Consider the following 22709-nt stretch of genomic DNA (forward strand, 5'->3'; position numbering starts at 1 on the left):
AGTGGAGAGAAATATAAAGGTGCTTCTCTGCTGTTAAAAACAACAATACAAACAATGGGAATCACAAAACAAAAAGTTTTTTCACAAAAGTTTTTTTCCAATTTCCAGCCTAAAATAAGTGTTTTTTTACATTACCCTGACTGATATTGTGATAGTAAAGCAGACATGAGAGATGAATGGATAATCATTTGTGTGCACTTTGTTTCCATCTTTCATGCTTTCTTCATGGATTAATATTTCTGAACTATTGCAATGTCTGCATTTTCATACTTTCTTTTCTTCCCATTTTCTTCCAGTAGTCCTTCCTGTTGTCTTGTGATATGTATAATATTCAACATTCAACTACACTAGTTATTGGTTCAGTGTCGAGTGCCATGTTGTCAAATGGTGTTTAACCAAATATCTTATTGCACATTCTTCTGAGAAATTAAGGATGAAGGAACATGGTTTTAAAAAATATATATTTTGCGGCCTTTTAAAGTAACACATTAGATTTTGCGCTAACGTTAGCTGACATTTTAGCTTTTAGCTCAGTGGAGATCGCCGAACAGTTTGGGGGTTGCCTAACTACACCCTCGAAACAGTAACATTATTGAATCTAAAGTACAGACTCTCGTACGTTATTGCTTTAATACAACACTATTCTTTTCCATTGATTTGGATTAAAAAATTAGAAATGCGTTATCTTTATCTGCAACTTGACTACCTTTAAAAACAATGCATGTTAAGTTTTGTTTTGATTCACTTCCTCTTTGTATAGACAGGAACAAACTTTTGAAGAACAAGTGGGTTTGTATGTGGAAGTATTTTGTGTATATAAATGATACAAACACCTGGAATCACAAAACATAGATTGTTTGATAACCTCTTTTTGTTTGTGTGATTATCAAATATATTTAATTTCCTGCTAAAAACAGTGTTTATTGTGCATCACCCTGGCTGATATTGTGATGGTGAAGCAGAATTAGAGATGAATAGATCTCCTTTGTGTGCAGCACAGCATCTCTCTGTAGGCTCATCCACCTGAAAGCAGGAAAGCATGGCAGGTGCTGCCCAGCTTTTCCTGCTGTGCTGCCTGCTTCAAGGTACGGTTTCACACATTTAAATGTTTTTATGTTGTCTTAGAACAGTGGTCACATATAGTGAAAATGTTAGATTGTTGTTGGTTGTTTAATTTTTCCTTTTAATCATTTATTGGGACACTTACTGTGCAATTTGTTGTTTTTGTTAAACATGGCAGATATTTATATTGCTGAAAATTGTTTTATCAGGTAGTTTATGCCAGGAATGGGCGAGCTTCATGCCTCAGAGTCTACAGGGACTCAGTGGGTCCTGTGTGAGGATCAACTGCATTTTCAGCATTCTCCCAACATTTGATCAATACCTGGATGATACCTGTGTAGCCAAATGGAATGACGGCTCTACGACAGTGTTCAACTCTGAGCTCACTGGACAAAGTGCAAACATTCTGCAAGGACACCTAACAGGAAACCTGCGTACAAAGAACTGCACCACCGTCTTCCACAACATGTCACCAAAAGATAATAACAAATATTACTTCAGACTGGATTGTAACAACGCTTTGAAGTTCAGCTTTCCAACAAACGGCACCACCATCACCATTACAGGTCTGTGTAACACCTGTTACTCTCACATATGTACAACTAACATCCTCAGGTTTCTCTCTTGACATTTCCCTGTTGTTTTTTCACTCCTCAGACTCACTGCCTAAACCGGTCATAACTCCACCCTCGGGGGAGGTGCAAGAAGGAGCTCCAGTGAGGGTGGAGTGCTCGGCTGTAGCTCCCTGCCCCCTTCTTCCCCCGGCTCTCACTTGGACCCCTGCTATAGGTGACGTTAAGAAGAACCAACAAGCTGCATCTGTGACCTCCGTTATGACCTTCAATGCTTCCCGCCTCCACAACGGACAGAGGTTACAGTGCTCTGCTCTCTACAGCCGACAGGCTGGAAACACTGACCTTCAGTATGAAAATAATCTGACCCTCCGCGTTCTCTGTGAGTACGATTCTGCTGCTTAAAATGGTTTATTTATGTCTTAATTGTATAATATGACATGTAAAAAGCCTGTCATCTTTGCCCATCTTCATGTTCAGTTTGTTACTGTTTAAACATGCAGACTCAATGAAATTATTTGTTTCAAAGGATTCTTTTCATAATCTGCCTCCCAAATTTGGAGTAAGGCGTATTTTGCTTAAGAAAGCTAAAATATGTTTTGTTGTTGTTGTTTGATTCAAAATTCATGTGTCTTAAAGTGATATTTTTACATCATGAAAAAAATGAATTTGGTGTTAAGAGTTAGATGATACGATGCATACCTTTGTCATATCTGTCATGAATAAGAAGCTTCAGCCAGCAGCTGGTTATCGTTGTCGCAAGGAAACAGAATCCATCCACCAGCACGTCTTGAGCTCAGTAGATTTGCCAAAATCCTCTTCCAGATCCTCCAAACAACACATGGGTCAGCCACTCCAGTCCCGTGATAGAGGGCACCTCGGTGAACTTGACCTGCAACACCGACGCAAATCCGTCCGTGGACAAGTTCACCTGGTACAAAGTGGATGGAGATCAGGTGGAGGCAGTGGGTTTCCACGCTTTGCTTTCCACTAATGTCTCAGAGGCGGACAGCAGCTTCTTCTGCCAAGTCGGTAACAGATATGGAAGCCAGAACTCGTCCACCACTCAGATAGACGTACAGTGTGAGTCAGAGTGCGACAGAAACACAGATGACAAATATCCACCGTCCACATGGACTGAACCCGTGCGCGTGAATGCTTTTTTTACAGTTCCTCCCAAGGGAACCACAGTCATTGTCCAACCCGACGGTCCCATACTGGAGGGGGTCTCCGTGTCTCTGCTCTGTAAGAGCCGTGCCAACCCCCCCGTGACCAACTACACCTGGTACAAAGATGAGGAGAAGAAGGTGTCTGGGTCGAGCTTGAATATAAGCAACGTCGACCCGAGCCACAGAGGTCACTACCGCTGTGAGGCCAGAAACGAGCTGGGGGAGGGTCAGTCAGCAGCGACTCAGCTGGACATTCAGTGTGAGTTGATTTTCCACAGTAGAGAGTTTCCAGTGGGTTCATATGCTGAAGATGGCTCTGCTGTTTGCACACATTCTGAAGACAAGACTCAGTCAGTGTCACATCTTCAAGTTGCGTGACCAAACCTCAAAGTCTTTTCTATGTCAGCGATTCCTGTTCCTTGCGTCTGCTGCTTTGGAATTGGACATTTTACGGTTTTGTATTGAGATTTCCAAACAAAAAAAAGATTTTTGTCGCTTTTTGTTTGTCTACAAACTAAACATTCTGCTTATGCTTCTTATTGCACTCTGGTATCCTTTAATAGTTCTCCACTAGTTTATTTGATCATGGTGCAAGATCATTAGCAGACATGGTTTGCATAGATCTTCTGGGATTGCAGATCTTTAAAGTTCCATTTTTTTGGCCCTTCACGGGCTTCTTTTCTATTTTGGCATGAAAGCAAAATGAACTCAGAAATTGAAGATTAAGTTTTCTTGAATTCTGACTGTGGCAATACAGGAGAGATGTGAATCTTTGCCATCATATCCCCCAAGTTTGACCAGACATGCACCAAAAAAATACCAATTGTCTTCTTTGTCTCAGTTGCTCCACAGATTCTTCCTTCTTCAAGTTGTGTCAGGAACAGTTCCCTGATCCGATGTGTTTGCATCAGTCAGGGCAACCCTCTTCCCTCCCTTTTTTGGGAATTGGCTGGAGAGGCTGTCAATCACTCTGTCATCCCAACCACAGAAGTTCCCCATGGGAGTTTGGTTAAGTGGAGCCAAATCACCCTGAACTATTTGGACAAAGACGTGTCCTCTCTAGTCTGCCTTAGTAACAACTCTGTGGGCTCCGATCGCTTCGTATTCAACGTGTCCTTCACCAACACTGATCTAGGTACAGGGATATGAGGATGTTTTTTTGTATGATCGGTCTCTCTCTGGTTTCACTGACTTGTATGGTTTGTGCAGACTCTTTAGGCCTCCATCCTTTGTTTCTATTCATCGGCTTTTTGGTGGGAGCCATAGGGACGATGCTGGTTTGTGGGCTGATGTTACTAATCTTTGTCAGGTGAGAAACAGGAACAGACAGCAGCTGATACCCTTAATGCTAAACTCTCCAGAGGTCATTTATGAGGTTGTTGTCACTCATGTGACTTGGAAGGTAACCAGGATGGCTTTGAAATATCATTTGACAACTATAGCTGCCACAGGTTGAATACAATGATTTAATAAGACACTTGTAAATTACTGGACATGAACTATTGTTTTTTTGTTGTTGTAGAAAAGGAAAAATACAGCCTTCAACAAAGAAGGTATCGCAGGACACTTCTATCGTTGTAGTTGCTGATGGGGTAAGTTTACGTCCTACGAACATGGAGATGCATCAAAACAGGAACCTTCACACATCCACTATCAAGGAAACTCATTTAATGTACCAGTCAAACACTTGAGGAAGTACAAATGCATTTGAAAGATGACGAGTAAAGTATACAAAATGTAATTTTCATCTTAAAGCATACTATGCTACACAAGTGTCCTAATGTAGTACATCATGAAATGTAAAAAATGTATGCAATGAAAGACAAAGTATGCCATTAATCTGTCTTAGTGTATTACGTCATAGTACAGCACATAAAAAGTTTTTAGAAAAAATAATATCCATTACTTAGTTGTGCAATAAAATTTATAAAAAGTCTAGAATATCATGTAAATAAGAATATCCAAACATAGGATGCTATAAAAATGTATTCAATCCTAAATCCTCAATCTCGGTAAAGAATGCAATAAAAACATCATAGTGTAACATGAAGTGTAATATAAAAAGGAAACGTTGTTTTAAATGGAGGTTATGTAACCCAGCTGGGCCTCAGTGTGTAGACTATCCCATCTTCTCCATTACTGAAGTAGCCCTCTTTCTTCTAGACCAGATCATCAAACGTCAACGTGATTTATGACAATAAAGCCTTTCTGGAAGAGAATGAGGAAGAATCTCTTCATTATGCCAGTGTGGACTTTGCAAAGCTCAAGGATGATTCAAGGGGTAAGCTCGGGAAAGAGGAACCTGAGTAATGTCTCACACTCACACCTTCAAGTTTAGCTCTCAACTTTTTGCATCTTTATTTCATTATCTTGTGTCTCTTTACTGAAAAAAGAACCATAGAAATGAAAATCATTTAGTATACCACCATCCAACAGTAAATTCTGTCCCTAAAGTCATTGCTGATGTTCATTTCAATAGAGTCACACTCTAATATTACACTATTTCAGTTGTATCTTTTGTCTTTCAGCTCTGTTATCATTTTATTAATTAAAACCGTTGGAGTGTTTGTTACAACATTTACAAATGTTTTTTGTAAAACTGCTTGTTTGTTAAACATAGAAGCTGTTCTGTTGGCAGATGTACGGTATTTAGCAGATTGTGTACACAGTCCTTCAGGAAAAAGTCATGTCATCTTGTGCTGCTCACAAATTTGGGTATGTCAATAAATATTTAAAATATGATTAATTGCCCATTCTTTCTTTCATAATCCTGGATTTAGAACAAGTTTATTTTGATGTTCATATTTAAGTTGCTTTAAATGTAGCTCGTAATATTAATCACTTTCCTTCCTACTGTTATGTACTTAGATAGAAACCTCTGAAAAGTCATATCATAGTTTATATACAGGTGCTGGTCATATAATTAGAATACCATCAAAAAGTTGATTTATTTCACCAATTCCATTCAAAAAGTGAACTTCATTCAATATACACAGACTGATATATTTCAAATGTTTAGTTCTTTTAATTTTGATGATTATAACTGACAACTAAGGAAAATCACATTTTCACTATCTCAGAAAATTAGAATATTACTTAAGACCAATACAAAGAAGAACTCTGAGAAGTATGAACATGAAAAGTATGAGCATGTACAGCCCTCAGTACTTAGTTGGGGCTCCTTTTGCCTGAATTACTGCATTAATGCAGCGTGGCATGGAGTGGATCAGTCTGTGGCACAGCTCTGGTGTTGCCCAGGTTGCTCCGATAGTGGCCTTCAGCTCTTCTGCATTGTTGGGTCTGGCATATCGCATCATCCTCTTCACAATGCCCCATAGATTTTCTAGGGATTTTTCTATTGATTTTCTACTGGCTAATAAGAACAGGGATACCATTCTTGATCTTTCTGAATCCCCCCCACATTGTTGAATCCTCTCCAGGGTGCGGTCATCCATATTGCTTGTACACTTTTTTTCTACCACATTTTTTACTTCCCTTCACCTCTCTATTAATGTGCTTGGACACAGAGCTCTGTGAACATCCAGCCTCTTTTGCAATGACCTTAAGTGTCTTGCCCTGAAAGTATAGTAAAAATCACAATATAGTTTGTGAAGACATAAAGTCATAAAGGAGTGACAATATTTTATTTTTTTAAAGTCACAATATAGTGTGCTGAAGTGTGTAACTTCTTTTTTTAATGTAACACGCGTCCCATGTAGCTGTTTAGTAATACAATCATCTGCTAGGTGTAGTAGTACTGTGGACGGGGCCCTGGGTTCAGTTTTAAATCTAATGGTGCAATTACCTGTTTTTACACTAATACAATTTGTCTTACAATTGTGGTTTGCTCATTTTGCAAACAAAAGATTATTGCCTCTTATTAGGTCCCTTTATCTTACATTTTAATGGCATATTACTGTACCAGAATATTCTTGCACTGGACTTGGCAGATGATAGGATTCTGTAAACAGGACACACAAATGACACACAGCTCTTTCACGTCATCGCGCCTCGCTCCGCAGAATGAGGAAACTCCAACGTTGTGGTCGTAAATCGTTTCACTGCCGTAAAGCCTGTCTCAAGCAAAATAGAGCGCCACCCTGCCCTCTGCTGGCTACATGGTGGAATGTACATTCTATTCAACTTAAGGTATTTCTAGTTCCCTATACAACATTTCTATAAAATATACTGTTCACTTTAAACTATAAATGTAGCAAAACACAACAGTTATGACACTATACATTAGTATCTGTTCACTGACGGTGTTAACTGGCTTCTGCATTTCTCTGAATTCACTGAACCTGACGCCATGCGCCTAAGCCCCGCCCCTCTACCTGAGAGTGGAATTGGATTGGCTGTTAGTGTCAGGACAAACCAATTAACAAAGACAAAACAAAGATCGACATGTTTTACCGCGTCCAGGGGCCTGTTTCAATAAGGAGGTTCAACCAACTCTGAGTTAAAACTTGAACTCTGAGTTGACTTACCCTGAGATGGGAAACTCTGAGTTTTCGGTTACAGAACAGCTGAAATGAGTTAGTTCAATCAACTCTGAGTTGACCTACTCTGAGTTAAGCGCGTGCACCACAACTATAAAAAGCCATTATCAATGGAGCGCAGATATTACGAGTCACCATGGCAACAGCGCCAGACAAAAAGAGGTCTTCATATTTTTCACCAGCAGAACTGGATGTGCTTATGCAAGCATATGGAAAGTACGAACATATATTTTTTTTAAAAAGCAACACGGCTGCAGCGGCGAAGGACAGAGAGTTAGCTTGGGAGAAAATAGCTGCTCGAGTCAATGCGTAAGTTTACATTTGAATTACTGTTATACAGTGTTGTGTGTAATTAATTTCTATGTAATCTAAAAACTGTAATTTAATTCCGTAATTTAAAGTAAAATATGATTTAATTGCATTAAATGCTGCATAAACTATAAAGCAATTCTGTATAAAACAATAGTGGATTTAACATCAAATTTTAAAAGATATATTTTTTCAAGAATAATTCATGCAATTGTATAATGTTTATTTGAAAGCATTAAAAGTGCAGTTTCTTGTCTCTCCTTGTATTGTTCAAGTGGTTGAGGTTGATATGGGATTTAGAAAGTAATTAGTAATAAGTAGATCAATACTTTCTAGAGATAGTCATTATTACATTAATCTAATTACACTGTTGAAGAAGCCAGTTGTAGTTAGTAATATAAGTGACTTGCCCAACTGTTATAATATCAGAAGTGAAACTGGAAGAACAGTGTGTTATTCAACCTCATTTTAATTTTCATGTAGGTGCAATCCTGCAGGCATTAAAAGAACATGGCAGCAGCTGAAAATATAAATATATAATATAAAAACATAATTCAATCAGGTAAGGCTTGAACATATCATGGTTGTAGTCTACCTGACTTTACAAACATTTGACATATAAATAACTAAATAGCATCCAGTGTCTAGCAGTGCAGCAGCATTTTTGACATGGGTCTAAATGTTCATTCTCATTTGACTACTCAGCCAACAGAAAGAAGGCAGAGGCTCGCAAAACGGGGGGAGGACCTGCACCACCACCTCTGACAAATGCAGAGGAGATGGCCCTGAGCCTGAATGCTGGAAGGCCAATGGCTGAGGGAATTCCTGGAGGGACACTTTCCTTACAACTCTGCAAACAGTAGCCTTACTGATATGTTCTGCATCCCCAATGTTATACAGAAAACTACCATTTGCAAAGAAACGGAATGCAACGCAAAGCATCTGCTCGGATGTTAGAGCACGGCCGCGATGGCTGATGTTTCTGATGTAAGGATGGATGAGATTATGGATGTATCTTATTGACTGTAAAGAAAAACGGTACCGCTCAAATAAAAATGAATATGGATATGACAAAAAATCCACTCTGGGTCTCAAAATCCTCTCCCGACGTAAATGCAACTCCCTACGGATTAATGCAGCCTCTTCATCCACAGGATTGTCCATAAAAGGACATGCCATTTCATTCACTTGATTTGATGCGCTCTGCGTGACTGAAATGTGCGCAATGAATGAATACCGAAAGAATGAATGAGGTGATTAAATACCACTTCCTCTTTAAAAAAGGGGAGGAGACGAAATAAACTCTGGGTTTCCCGAAGAAAACCTGCTCCCGACCAGGTTAGGTTCACAGAGTAAGTTGCCATGGTAACTGACTCTGAGTATAAGTTACCTCTCTTTCTGAAACAGGCTTGACTTACTCTGCTTTCTCAGGTTTAACATACCTCCCATTCTGAAACAGAAAACTCAGAGTTTCCCTCATTTCAGGGTTAACATACTCAGAGTTTTCACTTAACCTCCTTTCTGAAACAGGCCCCAGTTTAGACAGTCAGGGATAACACACGTGCTGAAATAAATAAAACAAACTATGCCAATATGCCTTAACTGCATGGAATACCTTTTTATCCACCTGTTTTTTTTACAGTACTTTTACACTTGAACAAATGTTTTAGAAATCTATACCGGGATGTCTAGATGAATTTTGCGACCGGCATTATTTATTATTTAAATACATTATTATTGTATAAATGTATTTGTTTACAATAAAAATACATATTTCTAAGAACTGTGAGACGTGTTCCTTAAGTAATTTTGTATTTATGGACATAGCAATAGGATGCAACACATACTTCTTCTTTTGTGATGACACACAATAAAGATCTGTTTGTAGGATTCTGACCTTTTCAGGTGGCTTTTGTTTGGACAATTTAGTTCCTCATCTTCTTCCGCCTTTGCTTCTAGAAAAACAAATAGCATCATGTCTACAACATGCTGAGGTGGAAGTTCAACAGAACGCAACGTTTACATCAAGCAACTGCCCTGTAATCAGTACAGAGGGCATCCTGACCTGAGTTTCTATAACACAGAGACAGAATCAATACTGACCTGCACAGAGAGAGGTTTGTCAGTCTGTGACTTTCCAAGTCTAAGGTGGATTTTACTATTTAAATGCACAGTTCCTTTTTAAAATTTGTCATGAACTGTTGATTTAAATAGTCTTTTAAGCAAATATCTTATTTTGTCTAAACTTATTTTCTTATTTTGTTCGTAATAGGTAAACAGGGTTCTGACAACAAGCTTGTTCAAAAAACATTTCTCCAAATACTTTACAAACAATGCATGTTGAGTTCTGTTTTATTCTCTCTTTATTTTGAGAGATAGACAGTTTTAAAGAACAACAGGGTTTGAATGTGGAAGTGTATTGTGTTACTGTGCTGGTTGCCACTCCTCATGCGAATCTTTAAAGAGATCATCCAGACACAACACCAGTCTGTTTGTCACTGACCCTTCAAGGGTTGTATAAAACTTTCATTGAGCTGCACAGAATCAAGTATCAGTATTGCATTTACTGATCAAATGAACAGTGGAGAGAAATATAAAGGTGCTTCTCTGCTGTTAAAAACAAAGAACAATACAAACACTGGGAATCACAAAACAAAAAGTTTTTTCACAAAAGTTTTTTCCAATTTCCAGCCTAAAATAAGTGTTTTTGTACATTACCCTGACTGATATTGTTATAGTAAAGCAGACATGAGAGATGAATGGATAATCATTTGTGTGCACTTTGTTTCCATCTTTCATGCTTTCTTCATGGATTAATATTTCTGAACTATTGCAATGTCTGCATTTTCATACTTTCTTTTCTTCCCATTTTCTTCCAGTAGTGCTTCCTGTTGTCTTGTGATATGTATAATATTCAACATTCAACTACACTAGTTATTGGTTCAGTGTCGAGTGCCATGTTGTTGTCAAATGGCGTTTAACTAAATTACTATTGCACATTCTTCTGAGAAATTAAGGATGAAGGAACATGGTTATAAAAAAAATATATTTTTATAACACAGGTATATGAAATCCAGCGTTGTGATTGGTTGAGAGTGAGTCACGGGGGGTGCATTATTCAGCGATAATGTACAGTAGTTGTTCCCATTGACCCGAGCGTTCCATATCACTGCGCCCTTTTAAGTAAAACATTAGATTTTGCGCTAACGTTAGCTGACATTTTAGCTTTTAGCTCGGTGGAGATCGCCGAAAAAAAAACAGGTCGAGGGTTGCCTAACTACACCCTCGAAACAGTAACATTATTGAATCATAAACTACATCCTCTCATACCTTATTGCTTTAATACAACACTATTCTTTTCCATTGATTTGGATTAAAAAATTAGAAATGCGTTATCTTTATCTGCAACTTGACTACCTTTAAAAACAATGCATGTAAAGTTTTGTTTTGATTCACTTCCTCTTTGTATAGACAGGAACAAACTTTTGAAGAACAAGTGGGTTTGTATGTGGAAGTAAATTGTGTTAATGTGCTGGTTGCCACTCCCTCATTGAATCACCCCGCCCTTCAATGCTGATAAAACCTTTTCTTTGCTGCGTAGAATCAGTGTTCAAGTCAGGAGTTTTCTATTTAAATCTCGAAAACGTTTTATTTCATTTCATTGATTACATTACATGTCATGTTGGTGACGCATTTATCCAAAAGCGACTTACAAAAAGTGCATTTCAACCGTATAGCAAAAGTAAATACATCGTACTGATCACCGTTGTTGGCTTTAAGGTAAGAACAAAATATCAGAAAACTCAAATGATGCTGTTAAATGTTTCTTCTTTCTTGTTTCTTCATCTCTTGTTGTTTGTGTGATTATCAAATATATTTAATTTCCTGCTAAAAACAGTGTTTATTGTGCATCACCCTGGCTGATATTGTGGTGGTGAAGCAGAATTAGAGATGAATAGATCTCCTTTGTGTGCAGCACAGCATCTCTCTGTAGGCTCATCCACCTGAAAGCAGGAAAGCATGGCAGGTGCTGCCCAGCTTTTCCTGCTGTGCTGCCTGCTTCGAGGTAGGGTTTCACACATTTAAATGTTTTAATGTGGTCTTAGAACAGTGCTCACATATAGTGAAAACGTTTTTTTTCCTTTTAATCATTTATTGGGACACTTACTGTGCAATTTGTTGTTTTTGTTAACCATGGCAGATATTTATATTGCTGCAATTGTTTTATCAGGTAGTTTATGCCAGGAATGGGCGAGCTTCATGCCTCAGAGTCTACAGGGACTCAGTGGGTCCTGTGTGATGATCAACTGCACTTTCAGCATTCTCCCAACATATGATCAATACCTGGATGATACCTGTGTAGCCATATGGACAACAGGCACGCTGTTTGGGCCAACTGTGTTTAACTCTGGGCTCACTGGACAAAGTGCAAACATTCTGCAAGGAAACCTAACAGGAAACCTGCATACAAAGGACTGCACCACCGTCTTCCACAACATGTCACCAAAAGATAATAACACATATTACTTCAGACTGCAGTGTAACAACGCTTTGAGGTTCAGCTTTCTAACAAACGTCCAGATCACCATTACAGGTCTGTGTAAGACCTGTTACTCTCACATATGTACAACTAACATCCTCAGGTTTCTCTCTTGACATTTCCCTGTTGTTTTTTCACTCCTCAGACTCACTGCCTAAACCGGTCATAACTCCACCCTCGGTGGAGGTGCAAGAAGGAGCTCCAGTGAGGGTGGAGTGCTCGGCTGTAGCTCCCTGCCCCCTTCTTCCCCCGGCTCTCACTTGGACCCCTGCTATAGGTGACGTTAAGAAGAACCAACAAGCTGCATCTGTGACCTCCGTTATGACCTTCACTGCTTCCCGCCTCCACAACGGACAGAGGTTACAGTGCTCTGCTCTCTACAGCCGACAGGCTGGAAACACTGACCTTCAGTATGAAAATAATCTGACCCTCCGCATTCTCTGTGAGTACGATTCTGCTGCTTACAATGGTTTATTTATGTCTTAATTATTTAATGTGATGTTATGATGTAAAAAAGTCCATCATCTTCGCCCATTTTTCATTTAGCCGACGCTTTTATCCAAAGCCAAAGTCTTAATTTCAGTTTATTATTGTTTACGACTGCAGTCAATGAAATTATTTGTTCCAAAGGATTCTTTTCATAATTGTCAGGACGCGGGTGCGAGGGTAAGGAGGGAGGACTCAGTCGCGGAGTATTGGGAAATAAAAGGACTTTAACAATCAAAAAACTCAAACTCAAAATCACTCCAACCAAAAACAAAACAGACAAAAACAGGGACCGGGACTTGAAAACACGAATTGACTTACTTGACATGAACATTGACATGTAATGACGCCACACAAGACAAGAGACTCACAAGGCTTAAATACACAAGGGAGGTGCAGGTGATTGGACACAGGTGGAAACAATCAGACACGGCAGACAATTACAGGGGAAGACAGGACAAGGCAGGAAGTGAAGTTACCCAGGAACACAAGAGACATGAAACTACAAAATAAGACAAGAAGCAGACCCAAACCGTGACAATAATCTGCCTCCCAAACATTGAGTAAGGCGTATTTTGGTTAAGAAAGCTAAAAGCATTTTTCTTTGTTTGATTAAAAATTCATGTGTCTTAAATGATACTTTTACATCATGTAAAAAATTAAATTTGGTGTTTAGAGCTAGATGATAAGATTCATACCTCTATCATATCTGTCATGAATAAGAAGCTTCAGCCAGCAGCTGGTTATCGTTGTCGCAAGGAAACAGAATCCATCCACCAGCACGTCTTGAGCTCAGTAGATTTGCCAAAATCCTCTTCCAGATCCTCCAAACAACACATGGGTCAGCCACTCCAGTCCCGTGATAGAGGGCACCTCGGTGAACTTGACCTGCAACACCGACGCAAATCCGTCCGTGGACAAGTTCACCTGGTACAAAGTGGATGGAGATCAGGTGGAGGCAGTGGGTTTCCACGCTTTGCTTTCCACTAATGTCTCAGAGGCGGACAGCAGCTTCTTCTGCCAAGTCGGTAACAGATATGGAAGCCAGAACTCGTCCACCACTCAGATAGACGTACAGTGTGAGTCAGAGTGCGACAGAAACACAGATGACAAATATCCACCGTCCACATGGACTGAACCCGTACGTGTGAATGCTTTTTTTACAGTTCCTCCCAAGGGAACCACAGTCATTGTCCAACCCGACGGTCCCATACTGGAGGGGGTCTCCGTGTCTCTGCTCTGTAAGAGCCGTGCCAACCCCCCCGTGACCAACTACACCTGGTACAAAGATGATGAGAAGAAGGTGTCTGGGTCGAGCTTGAACATAAGCAACGTCAACCCGAGCCACAGAGGTCACTACCGCTGTGAGGCCAGAAACGAGCTGGGGGAGGGTCAGTCAGCAGCGACTCAGCTGGACATTCAGTGTGAGTTGATTTTCCACAGTAAAGAGTTTCCAGTGGGTTCATATGCTGAAGATGGCTCTGCTGTTTGCACACATTCGGAAGCCAAGACTCAGGTTTATGTATCAGTTGTTAAATTTAAGCATTTATTGTTCCCAGCAAGTTTGACCAGACATGCACTAAAAAAGGCCAATTGTCTTCTTTGTCTCAGTTGCTCCACAGATTCTTCCTTCTTCAAGCTGTGTCAGCTTTTATTCCCTGATCCGATGTGTTTGCATCAGCCAGGGGAACCCTCTTCCCTCCCTTTTATGGCAATTGGCTGGAGAGGCTGTCAATCACTCTGTCATCCCAACCACAGAAGTTCCCCTTGGGAGTTTGGTTAAGTGGAGCCAAATCACCCTGAACTATTTGGACAAAGACGTGTCCTCTCTGGTCTGCCTTAGTAACAACTCTGTGGGCTCCGATCGCTTCGTATTCAACGGCAAAACTAATCTAGGTACAAGGATATGAGGATGTTTTATTTTGTATAATCTGTCTCTCTCTGGTTTTACTGACTCATACGGTTTGTGCAGACTTTTCAGGCCTCCATTCTTTGTCTCTCTTGATCGGCTCTTTGGTAGCAGCCATAGGGACGACGCTGGTATAACTAATCTTTTCAGGTGAGTTAAATGCTACAGTCTCCAAAAGGCATTTGGGGACAAAGTTGTTTTAAATATCTTTGGATAACTATTGCTACCACAGGTCACATACAATTACTATTAAATAAGATACTTGTAAATTACTGCACATAAACTATTGCTTTTTTGTTTTGAAAATAACAATAATCCTTAAAGCCTTCAACCCTGGCATTTAATTTCAGCCAGAACTAAACCAAGCAGTTTTATGTGAAAATAAAAAGTTTTAAATGGAGGTTATGTAACCCAACTGGGCCTCAGTGTGTAGACTATCCCCACTTCTCCATTACTGAAGTAGCCCTCTTGTTTTCTTCTAGACCAGATCATCAAACGTCAACGTGAGTTATGTCAATAAAGCCTTTCTGAAAGAGTAATGTAAGCGATGGAGGACACACAAGGGAGGAAGAGACGGAGGCCAACGTCCATCTGGCGGAAGGGATGAAACCACACTGCAGGCCACCTTATGCAACCTGAGTAATGCCTCACACTCACGGCTTCAAGCTTAGCTCTCAGCTTTATGCCACTTTATTTTATTATCTTGTGTCTCTTTACTGAAAAATACACAGAAGAACCATAGAAATGAAAAAAATTTAGTACACCATCCAACAGTAAATGTTTTCTTTAAAGTCAATGCTGATGCTTTTCTACGTTATTCACTTCAATAAAGTCACATCTGTAATGCTTCTGTTTACATTTAATGTATCAATCATAGCTTTTGTCTCAGTGCTCTCTTGAGTTTTTATTTTAAACCTGTGAGTTTGTTACAACTTATGGGTACATTAAGTACAGTAAGGCCTGGTGTATAAAACATAATCATGGACCAGTGATTTATAAAAGAAAATAAGTATTTAGAAAAAAGGGGACAAAAAAAGTTTTTTTTGTCAAATAAATCACAAAACAGTGAGTAAAAGTCTTTATTAATAATTTTGATTGTTCTACATATACATGGATATGTCTGAGATAGATCATAAAAAATAGGAATATTTTCTCTGATGAGTTGGCGGTTACACAAGAGTAGAATTCAAAGTGTATTATTACCGTGACTTCATGCACATTACCTAATTTACATATTATATACACTCACCGGCCACTTTATTAGGTACCCCATGCTAGTAACGGGTTGGACCCCCTTTTGCCTTCAGAACTGCCTCAATTCTTCGTGGCATAGATTCAACAAGGTGCTGGAAGCATTCCTCAGGGAGTTTGGTCCATATTGACATGATGGCATCACACAGTTGCCGCAGATTTGTCGGCTGCACATCCATGATGCGAATCTCCCGTTCCACCACATCCCAAAGATGCTCTATTGGATTGAGATCTGGTGATTGTGGAGGCCATTTGAGTACAGCGAACTCATTGTCATGTTCAAGAAACCAGTCTGAGATGATTCCAGCTTTATGACATGGCGCATTATCCTGCTGAAAGTAGCCATCAGAAGTTGGGTACATTGTGGTCATAAAGGGATGGACATGGTCAGCAACAATACTCAGGTAGGCTGTGGCGTTGCAACGATGCTCAATTGGTACCAAGGGGCCCAAAGAGTGCCAAGAAAATATTCCCCACACCATGACACCACCACCACCAGCCTGAACCGTTGATACAAGGCAGGATGGATCCATGCTTTCATGTTGTAGACGCCAAATTCTGACCCTACCATCCGTATGTCGCAGCAGAAATCGAGACTCATCAGACCAGGCAACGTTTTTCCAATCTTCTATTGTCCAATTTCGATGAGCTTGTGCAAATTGTAGCCTCAGTTTCCTGTTCTTAGCTGAAAGGAGTGGCTCCCGGTGTGGTCTTCTGCTGCTGTAGCCCATCTGCCTCAAAGTTCGACGTACTGTGCGTTCAGAGATGCTCTTATGCCCACCTTGGTTGTAACGGGTGGTTATTTGAGTCACTGTTGCCCTTCTATCAGCTCGAACCAGTCTGGCCATTCTCCTCTGACCTCTGGCATCAACAAGGCATTTCCGCCCACAGAACTGCCGCTCACTGGATGTTTTTTCTTTTTCGGACCATTCTCTGTAAACCCTAGAGATGGTTGTGCGTGAAAATCCCAGTAGATTAGCAGTTTCTGAAATACTCAGACCAGCCCTTCTGGCACCAACAATCATGCAACGTTCAAAGTCAGTCAAATCACCTTTCTTCCCCATACTGATGCTCGGTTTGAACTGCAGGAGATTGTCTTGACAATGTCTACATGTCTAAATGCACTGAGTTGCCGCCATGTGATTGGCTGCTTAGAAATTAAGTGTTAACGAGCCGTTGGACAGGTGTACCTAATAAAGTGGCCGGTGAGTGTATGTATATATAGTCATAAACAAGTATCAGTAAAGGAACATTGCACAACATTAACACCATGTCATCCTGTACTGTTCACAAATGTCATAAACATATCAATAACCTTTAAAAGTGTGTTCATTAGCTCACACCTTCTTTCTTTTACAAAGCAGGAGTTTGATCAAAAAAGTATTTTCATTTGCTTACAAACATTTATAATGTAGGTGCCACATGTTTAGTTTAAGCTCAGGTTTCGCTCCCTCATTTAACAACTGGCTGCACCTGGAAAGTACCGCCGGAGCATCTCAGCCATCTCACACTTTGACCTCAGAGTACCGCGTCTCGTCCGGGCTTCACCGTGAAGTTCACCTGAGAATAGTGGACCTCCACCTCCTCCTCGCTGGTGTCCGTGTCGTAGCTCCATGGATCCGGATCTCTGGCCACGTGGGCGGAGCTGGCGTTCTCGTAGTCCTCCTGCCTTTCATCGCTCTGGAGGAACAGAAATGGACGCCAGATTATTCGAGTCATAGCTTCCGACGGCATCTGGACTCATTTCAAGGAAAAAAGTTGAATCAGCATATATTTAATGCTTTTGAGAACTAGGAGATCTGATCCTTAAGTCATTTTGATTGTAATAAGATATTTATTTGAATAAAACTTTGTGGACATAGTGATGCACAACACATACTACAAAAAAAATCTGGTTCGTTGGATTCTGGGTTTTTTTTCTTGGACACTTTAGCATACAGATCTTCTACCCCCTTTTCCCGTTGGTTCCTAAAAATAACAGATACCATGATGTACATAACATACCACATATTCTCTATAAAAAAACCCATCATGAACAAAATTATATTGTATCATTTTCTGTAAATGTTTCATCATAAATATGTGGATAAAAAAGAATTGCTTAAGAATGCAATAAAAATGATTAAAAAGTTGTGGTATAGTATTACAATATAATATAATAATATGGAATACCCTAATAAATGTATTCAATCCTGGAAAGTTTCAATCTTAGTAAAGAATTGTCACGGTTTGGGTATGTTTGCCGTTTTATTTTGTAGTTTCCTGCCTCTTGTGTCCCTGGGTTAACTTGTCCTGTCTTACCCTCTGATTGTCTGCCGCGTCCATTATTGTTTCCACCTGTGTCCAATCACCTGCACCTTCCCAGTGTATGTAAGCCCTGTGTGTCTTTCGTACCTTGTCGCGTCATTGTCTGAATGTCGTCGTGAATGCGTGCTGCATAAATACCCTGCCTGTGTGTCTTTGATTTTTCTCCTTGGCGGTTTTGATTTTTGGATTTATTAAAAGTTCCCTTTCGTTTGAACTCCTCATTTGAGTCCCCCCTTCCTGGCTCTGCCTGCACCCATCTAGACACATAGTGTATTAAGGCAATAAGGTACGAGAGGCTCAAAATAGTTGTAGCCACCAAACGGTTTGTATCACATTTCATCAGTCTAGAGGAAAAATAGTCCCCGTACGTACATGTAAACAGCATTGGGTCCCGCACCATCTCATTCATTCACATCGCTCATGACGTCCACCTTAATTGTCCGGTTAGGAAAGCTCGCATTGCCTCGAAAGATCATTTGTGGGGTTTCGGGGGGGTTTCCGGCGATCGCCACCGAGCTAAAAGCTAAAATGTCAGCTAACGTTAGCGCAAAATCTAACGTGTTACTTTGAGTGCACCGTGATACGGACAGCTCGGGTTAATGTGAACAGCCACTGTACATTATCGCTGAATAACACCCCCCCCCCCCCCCCCCGTGAATCACTCTCAACCAATCAGAACGCTGGATTTCATCCACCCGTGATATAATACGCTGTAAACAACTTACAGAAAAGTAAAAATAAGCCTTAAAGCCTTTAATCCTGGAAAGTTTCAATCTTCGTAAAGAATGAAATAAAAACGTCATAGTGTAACATGCTGTAAATAACTTACACTATTATTGCATATTAGCTCAATGCACTGCTTGTCTTTCCTCTCTCATGGGGAACTGGTAGCCAGAACTAAACCACGAAGTGTAATATAAAAAGAAAAGGAGGTTATGTAACCCAGCTGGGCCACAGTGTGTAAGGACTATCCCCTCTTCTCCATTACTGAAGTAGCCCTCTTGTTTTCTTCTAGACCAGATCATCAAACGTCAACGTGATTTATAACAATTAAGCCATTCTCGAAGAGAATGAGAAAGAATCTCTTCATTACGCCAGTGTGGACTTTGCTAAACTCAAGGGTAATTTAAGGGGTGAGCTCGGGGAACAGGAGGTCCGAGGCCTGGCCTCTAAGACGTCTGAGTATGCTGAGGCCCATCCAGGGCCGGCTCTATCCCATCGGTTGCCCTAGACGATACTTAAATTTGCGCCCACCCCACCTACCACCTAGGCCCACAATGAACCATATCCACTCCATGTCAGCATTATGTTTTATGTATTACATTGTACATTTATATTTGATAAATGTACTACAGGCAATATAATGGTCTCAGAACATTTTCATTTTTAGTGACTTTGGAACTTTACAAACTTCAACAAATGATTTAGCTATCTGGCTTCATGTGTCCCTCGTTTATTTTCTTTAGGAGGTGAGGGTCTCTGCAAAAGTTTCTGGAGTGCATCTGGAAATTTTATATATATAAAATAATATTAACATTCCATAACACCCCTCATCACCATTACACATTTATTCACATGTGTCTACTATTTACATTACTATAAATACAACCCAGAACACATATTGTGTGGAATGCATATATATATATATATATATATACCAGATTGTACATTAAGATAGAATACCATTTGTCAGCAAAATCCTTCAGTAATAATAATAATAATAATACATTTTATTTATATAGCGCTTTATATGCTACTCAAAGACACTTTGAAAAAAACAGCACAGGTATAGCACAATCAGATGAATAAAACAAGCATAATAAATGCAATTAAAAACAAAATGAATGAAATTGTAAAATCATATGTGGAAAGCTGATATGAAGAGAATGGCTCGACATTAACAACATTAACAATTTAAGACACTTGTCATTTGGACAAGCATGTAGTTATGCACAAAAGTCCGGGGACAGCTTAATCATTTAGATTTATTTAGGCACGTTTAACTTTGACAACAAAGATGAGCTGTAATATTAAACACAGAGCATAAGTAACAATTGAGCTTTATAAATATGTCGTCGCCCCCACAAAATTGAATTTAAACATATGGAGGGGTCGCCATGTTTATTTGTTTTAATGATGGTTTTATTTCATTAATCATTGTTGTTGAGAGAAAGATGTATCATTACGGGCACCACTAGATTCACCACTAGAGGGCGCCCCCCACAAATTTGGCGCCCTAGTTGGTCGCCCTGGTCGCCTGTAGGAAAGGCCGGGTCCGTCTGTCCTTCAGAGGAAGCGATTGAGGACACACAAGGGAGGAAGAGACGGAGGCCGACGTCCATCTGGGGGGAGGAATGTTGTCATAGGAACAGGACTTTACTGTATCAGCAGAGCTGTGGAGATAGAAACCACACTGCAGGCCACCTTATGCAACCTGAGTAATGTCTCACACTCACACCTTCAAGTTTAGCTCCCAACTTTTGCCACTTTATTTCATTATTTCATTTCATTGTCTCTGAAAAATGCACAGCACAATAACCATAGAAATTAAAATTTAGTATTCCACCATCCAACAGTAAATTCTGCCTGTAAAGTCATTGCTGATGCTCTTCTACATAATTCACTTCAATAGTCACATTCGTCATGCTACTGTTTACATCTAATATTTTAATTCTAGCTATTGTCTTAGAGCTTTGTTGAGTTATTCATTAAAACCTTTGAGAGTTTTTGAGAGTTTGTTACACTTTGGGGAATGTCTTTTGTAAAACTCCATTAATGATTGTGATTGTTTGTTAAATATTAAAGCTGTTTTGTTTGCAGATATACAGGTATTTATTTCAGAAACAAGCCTCAGTAACGTTTAAAGCAGGAATCAGCAACATTTATTGCCAAAGTATATTAGATATACAACTAACAAAAAAACCATCAAAATGTAATTAAAGTCATCAAAGTCTTATATACTGACCTGTACAGAGAGAGGTTTGTCAGTCTGTGGAACTTTCCAAGTCTAAGGTGAATTTTACTATTTAAATGCACAGTCTTAGCTTATGCAAACAATGGAAGAAATACAATTCATCAATCACTGTTGATTTAAATGGTGTTTTAACCAAATATCTTATTTTGTCTAAACTTATTTTCTTATTTTGTTTAGTATAGTTAGACAGGGTTCTGACATCTAGCTTAGTTAAAAAAAACATCCCAAAATGCACACTGGCAACTTTCTCCGGTTAAGCATTTATACTTTACAGACAATGCATGTTGAGTTCTGTTTTATTCTCTTCCACTTTATTTAGATAGTTGCTCGGTTGGTCCCCATATGGGGACATATGAGCCAGAGACGGGTGAGACCGCACTTCCTTTCCATATTCCCAACCCAGTCTCCAAAAAAAGCGTGAAATGGCTACGTTGGTCCACCGTGATAAACGTAGTCATGTTACGTTTTCCCCCAAAATAACGTTACTATGTTACGTTTCTTTTGGCCCATTCATTTACATTGCTTTGCAAATAGGTCACGTGACTATCAAGTTTCCCGGTAGCGAAAAGAAAAACATGGCGGACGGTCAGCATAATCTCCGTGAAAAACACAATATTTTAAGAAAGCATCAGCATTTGTATGCATTTCGATGGCATTTCTAGCGAGAAGTATGCGTTATTCTTTCATAATCTTCTATCAGAGACTGTAGAAGACCTTCCGTTTATTCGTTTCTGCGAAGATTTGAGTGTCTCTTTGAGAAAGCGTGGCTACGCAACGCCTTTAACGGCGCATTATTAAAAAAACACTTCCAGTGGGGGCGTTACCGTAAAGAAGCGTTCAGCCTTAAAGCCACTAATCGCCAAACAAAACAAACTCAAAGCACTCGAATCACATTATGACTTTTTAAACATAAATTCCGTTATTTTTATGAGTTTTCAATGAAAGAATGCATCATTTCCGGGGGTAGGCATGCCCGGGACATCCCGAATTATGGGCAATTTTGATTTGTCCAGCTTTTTGACAGCTCCAGTCCCGACTTCCAATCACAGCCTCCTAAATCAATGACGCGCCTAAAACTCTCGGATCGAACATTACGTCTTGTTTACATGGGAAAGGGGGGCGGGGCTTCGCCCTCAGAGCGGAGCGTCATTTCTCGCTCCACACGTCTCCTCTTTTTACTGGCCAGGAAAACGGGCGATCTATCCCACGTGGGTCTGGCTCCATTCCATTGGCTCTGACGAATCCATAGAGAGGCGGGACTTATAATTTGCCCGGCAAACGGAGAGATTTGAGCTGCATTGCTTCCACTGTGCGTGAAGTGGCCGTGAGGCCTCCACTAAAGTCTCTCTATTTGTTCTGCTTTACTCAATAAAAGTAAAACCTTTACAGATATACTGTCCACACACTAGGCTAACATAATGGAGACTTCCAGGCTTCGTCCTTTATGTTTTATGGGGATAAAGCCCCTGTAAGTAGTTTTTTCCCAAGCAAATCTGAGTTTCTTCTTTTTTTGTGTGTCCCATACAAATATCAAAATATATATACTGATTTTCACATCCAAACACACTCACTTATGTTCCCTTTTATCATGACAACAAGAAATTTCAAGATATACCTTTTGCTTTCATAAA

General features: G+C 39.8%; 2 protein-coding genes and 2 long non-coding RNA genes across 4 annotated transcripts; all 4 read left to right on the top strand.

Moving 5' to 3' along the window:
* The first annotated feature begins 922 nt into the window (after positions 1–922).
* LOC134132877 (myelin-associated glycoprotein-like) lies at positions 923–3181 on the top strand. The gene is made up of 5 exons (XM_062565546.1): positions 923–1085; positions 1272–1628; positions 1720–2016; positions 2460–2717; positions 2805–3181. Exons 1-5 carry the CDS (start codon positions 1040–1042, stop codon positions 3179–3181), a joined length of 1335 nt encoding a protein of 444 aa, XP_062421530.1. The 5' UTR covers positions 923–1039.
* Positions 3182–3650: 469 nt separating this feature from the next.
* LOC134132857 (uncharacterized) lies at positions 3651–5223 on the top strand. Its single transcript, XR_009957054.1, has 4 exons — positions 3651–3938; positions 4013–4112; positions 4326–4395; positions 4967–5223. It is a non-coding gene; the product is annotated as an uncharacterized LOC134132857 (long non-coding RNA).
* A 6008-nt stretch (positions 5224–11231) lies between these two features.
* Positions 11232–12150, top strand: LOC134132859 (uncharacterized). The gene is made up of 3 exons (XR_009957056.1): positions 11232–11391; positions 11588–11677; positions 11843–12150. It is a non-coding gene; the product is annotated as an uncharacterized LOC134132859 (long non-coding RNA).
* A 148-nt stretch (positions 12151–12298) lies between these two features.
* Positions 12299–15307, top strand: LOC119196994 (B-cell receptor CD22-like; the record flags this gene model as incomplete). Its single annotated transcript, XM_062565547.1, has 6 exons — positions 12299–12593; positions 13459–13716; positions 13804–14061; positions 14249–14533; positions 14610–14696; positions 15029–15307. Coding segments are annotated over 5 exons (1170 nt in total), but the record flags the coding sequence as incomplete, so codon positions are not given.
* Positions 15308–22709: the final 7402 nt, after the last annotated feature.

Source organism: Pungitius pungitius, chromosome 11 (genome assembly GCF_949316345.1).
Source record: "Pungitius pungitius chromosome 11, fPunPun2.1, whole genome shotgun sequence".
In the NCBI taxonomy this organism is placed as follows: Eukaryota; Metazoa; Chordata; class Actinopteri; order Perciformes; family Gasterosteidae; genus Pungitius; species Pungitius pungitius.

Excerpts from the sequence above, each read along its gene's own strand:
- LOC134132877 (XM_062565546.1), top strand. The coding sequence starts at position 1,040 with ATGGCAGGTGCTGCCCAGCTTTTCCTGCTGTGCTGCCTGCTTCAAG. Across the intron at positions 1,629-1,719 it reads CACCACCATCACCATTACAG|ACTCACTGCCTAAACCGGTC; the intron begins GTCTGTGTAACA and ends TTCACTCCTCAG. Across the intron at positions 2,718-2,804 it reads CACTCAGATAGACGTACAGT|TTCCTCCCAAGGGAACCACA; the intron begins GTGAGTCAGAGT and ends CTTTTTTTACAG.